Here is an 8,240-nt window from a genome sequence, read left to right on the forward strand (position 1 = left end):
ATAATATAATAATAATAATTTTAATTGTAATACTTTTAGTGCTTTGAAAAAAATAATTTTAATTTTTTTGTTAAATATTATGTTTCTCCAGTTAGTACTAGAGAGCTCCCAAATAGATAGACACTGCCTTCTTTTGAGCAATCATACAAGGTACTGCTGAGCTATCTAGTATTTTTCTATTTTATGTTCATTTGTATAAAATTGTTAAATTAATTATTTTATATATAATTAAACTTCGTCACGTTGATATAAAAGACTAAAGTTTCCGTCAGAGTCAGGTGTTTATTTCCATAGTCGCTTTCAGCAACATCGTGTTACCTTCGTCAGCTCTTTAGTGACAGATTTTTGGCTGTCGCTTGATTGAGCTGCTATTTATGATGATGTGAAAACACCAAATTGTAATTTGTGAACTGTTATTAAAATAGCGCACTTATTTAATCAAAAATGCCTACAACACTTATGGAAAAAAAAAAAAACAGGAATAAATTTTGATAACACATGAACAAAAAATCACAGTTTGCCACCACAAAAAAGCAAGTAATTATGCTAAATTATGGTTTAATAAAAATAAAATATTTTATATGAAACTAAGGAAATAAAAGAAAGAATATAAGAAAAATAACAATGAGGCAAGTATCTTGCAAATGAGCATAAGCATGAAAATGACAAAAACATGAAGTACATGCATTTACTTGAATTTTGTCTGAGCAGACTTACCGCTTATTCTGTCGGCTGATGAGATATAGAGAAGCACAAGCAAAAGAGAAGCAGACTTTAGCAAACTTAGATTGATGTAATTCAATGATACTTTATGTTACAGTATAAGGCTTACGTAAAAACACTACCATACTCATCTCATATATTCTTACTCATATATACTTGTATACACAATGCTATGCTATTAAGTATAAGGTTTACATAGATACACTACCATACTCATCTCATATATATACTCTTACTCATTACATACTCATCTCATATGTATACTGACTCATACATAAATACTTATTTACATAAATACTAACTCATACAATGCTATTTTACAGCATAAGGCTTCTGTAGAAACACTACCATACTCATCTCACATACATATTCTTACTCATGCAGTATGATTCATATTCATTAAGCACTCATGCATATTAAAAATTTAAAAGGTATCCCACATGCAGCAACATGTTGGAACTTAGGCAAATACTGTAGTAAGCATGTAATAATTTAAACATAATGTTTGCTCTGCATACTACAAGTTAATCAAAAATCATATCACATTTATCTAATGCATTCACGTATGCGTATCTGATTATTACAATGGAGACACAATAAAATGAATATTACCAGTACCTCTACCAAGCAACGATCTGAAGAAGTTCTTTGATCCTTTAGTCTTGGGTGGTGTGTTGGTCAGCATATTTGATACTTCTTCTCTGCGTAGCTTAAAGCGGCCAATTCGAGCTGCATAAAGTAACAAATTGAATACAAAAGAAACTTTATTTTTTGAATTCAAATAATAGATAAGATAAACTTTATTGTCATAATTCAAACATGTGGACTTGGGCTTGTTGCAATTTCAAAAAGTATCATACAAAAACAATAAAAACATTAAATGTACATACATGTACATGTATGTTTGCCTTTACGAAGTAAAGGCAAACATATTTAACATTCTTACTATAGTGAATACAACAGAGAAGTTAAAATTAAAATATCATAGGCTATGTGAATATAGTCGAAAGTAAAATACATTCTACCTCACTTGTTCTTACACGGAGTAGCCTTGTCTTCCAGATTTTAAACGCTATTAAGTGGATGGCCAAATTCATTAATGATCTTTTCCAAGCATATTATACCCCTTTTACAATGCAAGCAAAACTCCGGACACAACCCAAGATTTCGCAATACCCGGGCTAGAAACTGCCGAGATATCATTGGTGTAAACGTCAAAAATTACCACCCGGATTGCCAAACATTTTATTTTTTTTTCCATAACTCATAATGCAACTACATTTTAGCTACAAATTTAGGAGACTTTATCATACAGTGATGGTCTATCATCATCACAAAATTATGATAAAAGAATAATGACTACAGTATTAAAATATTGAATTTGTTAATATATAAAAAAGTGTCACCTAATTCCATTATTACTATCAAAGCTTGTCAAATTTATTTACTCAATTTATTAATCAACAGAAAACATATATTTAATGGAATAGCAATAGAAGCAATTAAAATTAAACATACAGCTGTATTAATAGAATCAAAACAGAATTACAAAAATAACTGTTGAAGGTGCTTTGTGCAAATCCACATTAAGTTACTTGTTTGCAATGCAATTAGTAATTTAATGAATGTACGTATTTAGTTAAAACTTCTGTGATTTTCCACCCACTCAACAACAAACAGAACTTAGTTACCCAGCATTAATTGATAACACTTAAGAGTTAGAATCAATGGAATATAACAATATTAAGAAGAATATGACGATAATTTGAACATACAATCAATGATAATCAATAGCAGCTTTTCCCATAAAACCAGACCACGTACCTCTGTGTAAATGTCAAGTGAAATACTATAATATAGACAGACTGGAAAATATGTTCTTGTTAATAAAGCTTATAACTTAGAGCCCAATCACACATACTATATCCACCATACATAGCAAGAAAGTTAATTAAAACAAAAGTTAGTTAAAACAAAATGAATTAACAAAAACAACAAAAACACAGCATCTTAACTACCTGTGAAACTATCCCCCACCAGACACAATTAAGTTTTGGGGATACCGAGTTATCTGTACATGTGTATAGTGTTGTATAATATAACCTAGATACTAGATACAATTGCTTGTTCGTTGGCCATGCCCTCGCACTTAATCTAGGCCTTGGTTCCTTTTACAATTTCATCTTAAACACATTTGTGTCACTTTGTTTACGTTCTGGTACAAATACGCAACAAAGCACTTTGACGTTGCTATATTTATGCCGCCTCCTCTTGATCGTTATCTTTGTACTAATTAATCTTTACCTTCATCATAATTATATATTGTTTGACAATGTTTGCACCAAAAAGTCCAACACTGACGTATGGCGTAGACATGAAGTCTAGCCAACCTTCGGAGCGAACCGTCAAAAAAAAGATTAAGATTAATTGAAGTTGTCGTCAATAGAACAAAGTTTACACAGGTTCATATAAACAATACCCATGATACATGACAAGACAAAGAAACAATATTATGCAAATGGAAGAACAATCTAAAAATATGATATTGTAAGTTTAGGGACCAAGTTAGCTGCACGAAAGAAAACATTAATCTGAAACTTCCAGAACCATTTTATTTATGCATATAAATGACCACTCAGCGTTATCATGCATGACTACTTACACGGTAACTAAGTATCACTACAGTACTTACAAACACAGCTCCTAAACATGAGAATTAAATAAATAAAAATATAAAATTTTATATTTAAACAAGGTGACACTTGTAAGTACAGAGTACCAAGTTAGCTGCATGATAGAAAATACTGAACTGAAACATATTGAACCATTTTATCTTTGCATATCAATGACCACTTGGCATTATCTTGGACGACGACGTGATTACTACTACGGTGATTAAGTACAGTACCTTCGAACCAGGCCTCAAACCATTACCGCGTTAAGAATTAGGCGAAAATAGTTTTTAATTCGTTGGAGGGTGCAAACAAATTTTGGGTTTCCATTTAGCAAATTGTTTCACCAAACCATCCAAACGAAGGAGAAAATAAAAATAAAATGTTATTGGTAAATTTAAACAGTGCAGTAATAAAATAGTTAAATGCTCTAAATTTATATAATTAGAAAGAAAAACACATATCTTATTTTTGGAGATTTCAAGGCAGCGGCAGGCAAGAAAAACTTATTATTTATGAAATTTTTATTTTATTTTGTGTCGGCGGGTGCTCTAATTGGCCAAAAATATAATTTTATTTTCATTTGAAACCATATTATTGGTGGCCAGCAGATTTGGTAAACAAGTTATAAAAAGTCCTGCCTTAAATAGATAAAAATTATAAAATTTCATATTTAAACAAATGAATCTTTTTAACAGGGAACTTTCCCTTCAGTGTTACTTGCTAATAAATACTGCGCTAAGTAATGCCTTTTAAGTAAATCTGGTTGGGTGAGAGTAATTTTACCTACTTATCACAGGCATGTTTAAGTGCAAGAAACTAACAAATCATTACAAATATCTCTTTCTTCAAAAATAATGTTTAAATGCCAAAAAGGGAATTTCCCTTATTTCTTTGGAAAAAAATGTGCACATAAAGAAAAAATTAAAATATATGATGTGAAAAAAAAAAGGTATAAGAAACATGTAGTATCATGATTTAATTAGATTGGATTTATTCTGAGAGAAACAAAGCTAATATACGAAAGTCCGAAGACCTACTGTATTTCCAGCAGGGTCTTTCTGGTGGTGATCGGGCAGAAAATAAGAAGAGTGTCCTATACTTTGCCGAAGAGTGTACTAATTCTTTTACATGCATGAGAGCCATATTACAGGCGGAACCAACAACTTCAATGGCTCATCCATTTTAGGTAACATACCACCATCTATTGTAATCTTTATAATAATGATAATAAAAAAAAAGTATTTGCTATGTGCTAATTTCAAAATAGATGATCAAAGACGCAAAAGTATGTATAGAGCATGAACTGAATAAAGTAGTAGAGTAATAAATAGAAGCGTAAAAAGACAATGTAGATATGAACGTGGAAACAGAGTAGACTAAAAATGGATTGAAATAAATGAGTTTAAATGAATCCAAGGAAGGTGACAACTTGTCCATAACCCACTACTCTTAAGCTTCATCTACACTATCAAATTTTATGTGACAAATAAATGTGATATATCCATATTTGGGTGTAATATGACATCCACATTATCATCAAATTTTATGACAAAGAATTTGATATGCCCATATTTGGTCAAATCATGCAAATTTATCACACAAAATTTGAGTGTGGACAGAGCCCTGTCTAGATTATAAAATTTTATTTGACAAAAACATGTGACATGCCTAAATATGGTCATGATGAAATCATTGTGACATCATATTATGACCATATTAGGCCCTATAAAAAATATTATTAGTTTATCACCCTATCTGGGCAGGAAAAGTGATGAGGGAGGGAGGAAGGCTTTTTTTAAAATTTTTTTATTTTGCTAAAGCCAAATATTACCCTTGGGTTGTTTGCTGGTTCTAGTGTGAATTGATATTCAAAGTAAAACATGATTTAGATAATGCAAACAATATCTACTAATTATTTAATAAAATAAATGAAAAAAATAAATAAATAAAATTTTAAAAAAATAAATTAAAAAAAATTTTTCCAGTACCATAGAAGGTATGCGTGCGAGGGTGATAAACTAATAATTTTTTTTATTGAGCCTTATATAGGCACATCATGACTATTATATGGACATACAAGTTGTTTGATAGTGTGGAGGACGCTTTACACAAGAAAATCATGCTATTCAAAATCGGTCACCAACATCTAGTTTGTCAACATTACTTACATAAGCTAGGTAAAAGAGACTTCACTGCTGCCTCCCAACATTAATACTTCCCTTTCTAATCTAAAGGTCGTAGATTCAAGTCACATTGACCTATTTCACTGTACTATCACCAGCTGAACTCTATATCAAATATTATATTAATATATGCATATTGCATACTTAAAACTACATATATTTCTTTGCTTTCCCAATGTGAAATCTACTTGCCAAGCTAAAAATAATATGATACTGATCCTTATGAGTTTGTAAGCATACATTGAGAAAAGTCGGATTTAAACCCAGGCTCCAGAGGGACTACATTTCGGATAAGTTGAACTGATTTTTCTAAGAGACAAAACACATGCAGTATTTGACAAAAAACTTGGGATCGGTTAATAAGATACTGATTTTTTTAATATTTAAAACCTGGGGGAAAAGGGACGGAACCAGGCTTTTTCTGCCTTTTCCCCCAGTTTTTAAATATTCAGAAATCGACAAATATGTTTTCTGTGGTTTTGAATACAAATCAGTTTTCCTCCAAAACCTAGCTTAAGGTAAAAGTATAAGAAAGAGGCATGATATCATTCTTAGCCTGGCATGGTCAGACTCAATTGGTAATGGTCACACAGTGTTTGATCTGACCGATGACCTATTACTGTGTAGTTGTCACAAGAGCAATAAAGATGGTATTAAGTGCCAATTACTCAGTAAGATCATGCTCATAATTATCAATGTAGGCCAAAACACTTTTTTCTTGGGTCTAGTCAGGTGCTGTAAAAAAAGCCACAGTAATAAACACTCTCTCATGTCGCCATTCAACGTAATCAAAGGTTATAAAACCCCTTTCACTGATACAATATAAATAAAATTAAATTCTGTCACCTAAGAAGATTTTAAATTGAAAGTTTCTATCCTATAAAATTATAATCTTTAACATTCAATGTTTAAAATTTACATTGAAATTAACATTATGTTTTCATATAGGTCTAAAAATGTAGATCTATCGTTACCATCATATTACTATTATTTTTATGTACAGGTATTGACACCTTGATTACGTTACTTGTATGTTTCAGTTTATGCCTGTTTCCAATGAAAAAAAAAAAGATTAGTTTATCACCCTTGCCTGCAGGTACTGAAAAAATAAAAAGCCCCCCTACATCAATTTTTCTGCCTAGGTAGGGAGATAAACTAATAATTCTTGTATTGGGCCTTATGACCGTAGAAAGTTTAAAAGACCAATAAATTCTGAAATAGACTATGAGAACAAGAGGAACAGAATTAGTTAAAATAGATTCAGCCTGTCAATAGGGACAAATTGTGGTGTAGCTAGTGAAACAGTCTTTCAATTTGTTTATTTCAATAGGACAACTAGGGGGTATGATACATTGCTATTGGTATAAACACGCTGTAAATGCATAGAGGTCAAAGTCCTCCAGAAGGGTCCACGCTTACCCCAAATTGACAGCATTAGTAGAAGATATCCAAATTGTGGTGGGGATTCTAGTGTGAAATTCAATTTCTATGGACAGTGTGTTTGGCTTGAAGGTGCAGTTATTATGCTGTATGTAAAGCGTGGTTAACAAAAATAAGGGTTGGGAGACAGAGGAATGCATTTGGACTCTGTGTGGCACCATCAATCTTATTACATGTACAATTTGTGGTTGAGATATGACTCCTACAGATCAAGACTATCAACATATCTACATTTACTGTGTATAGCGAATGAAGAGAAGGGGAAACCCCACTGCAGGGAAGAGGAAAACCCACCCCAGGGAAGGGTATACTTTCCTCATTAAATGGTACAATAGTATCATGGTAAATAACTTTAACCCAAATTAATATAATTTCATGGAAATTCTAAAAAATATAATTTGAAGATTCACCCTTGGATGTAAAACACTCTCAAATTCTACAAAACAAATATTGAATAATAAACTAATACAACCATGCTGAAGGTAATAATTTGGGAATAAATAAAAGAAATTCAACCACTGAAGTTTTTACACAGTAAATTATTGATAAATTCCAAATTTACTTTCAGAATTTCCATTCTGAGTTTCCTCATTGTTTCCCATGATTCAAAGGTAGATAGTGGTTTCTACTTAAAAATATGAAATGATTCATGTTTGAGAAGATGTCATTAAACCTACACATTTTTTATAAGAACAGGTAAAATTTTGCCCAGGCTCAGTGTTCTCATTCTTTTGCCGATTTCTTATTTTGTTCTTATTTTACACACCTTTCAAACATATAAAAATTATCATTGTACAGCAATATACCATCATACTTTCAATGTAGAGTAAAAATATATTACATTACATTCATCATTATGAGAAATATAAAGGTAACTAGAACGCCATCTGTACTTTTGCAATCACGACTCCCTATTAAAGTTATTGTCAAGGTCAGTTTAGTACCTCTTCACACAATTGGCCTTGAAACTGCACACAGAAGCAGGGGCCGATCAACGGGGGACCCATGAGGACCCATCCTCTCCCTCCCGTCAGTCAAGCCAAAAAAAAAAAAAAAAAAAGAGGGTGATCAATTTGAGTTAAAGAGAGGAAGAGCTAAAAAAGGAGTGCACCCACGAGTTCAGTGGCAATACAGCAGTGGACGAAAGGAGAGCTAAAATATTTACCACTTATTGGTGGGGCTGAGGTGGGCGTGGCGGCGTGAACTTCATATTGTGCCC

General features: G+C 31.9%; 1 protein-coding gene across 5 annotated transcripts in view; it reads right to left on the reverse strand.

The window, feature by feature from the left end:
- LOC117115800 (calcium uptake protein 3, mitochondrial-like) overlaps positions 1-8,240 on the reverse strand; it is a 37,243-nt gene that overhangs the window by 17,272 nt on the left and 11,731 nt on the right. For 4 of the 5 annotated variants that reach the window (XM_033259739.1, XM_033259737.1, XM_033259738.1 and 1 more), the window contains exons 2-3: positions 1,342-1,452; positions 718-732 (exon numbers count right to left, since the gene is read on the reverse strand). In XM_033259739.1, coding sequence (XP_033115630.1) covers positions 718-732; positions 1,342-1,452 — 126 coding nt within the window. The remainder of the gene's footprint in view (positions 1-717; positions 733-1,341; positions 1,453-8,240) is intronic. The other variant, XM_033259736.1, reaches the window with a different exon arrangement.

The sequence above is a fragment of the Anneissia japonica genome, unplaced genomic scaffold (assembly GCF_011630105.1).
Source record: "Anneissia japonica isolate Jap-2015-1 unplaced genomic scaffold, ASM1163010v1 scaffold287611_len363355_cov233, whole genome shotgun sequence".
In the NCBI taxonomy this organism is placed as follows: domain Eukaryota; kingdom Metazoa; phylum Echinodermata; class Crinoidea; order Comatulida; family Comatulidae; genus Anneissia; species Anneissia japonica.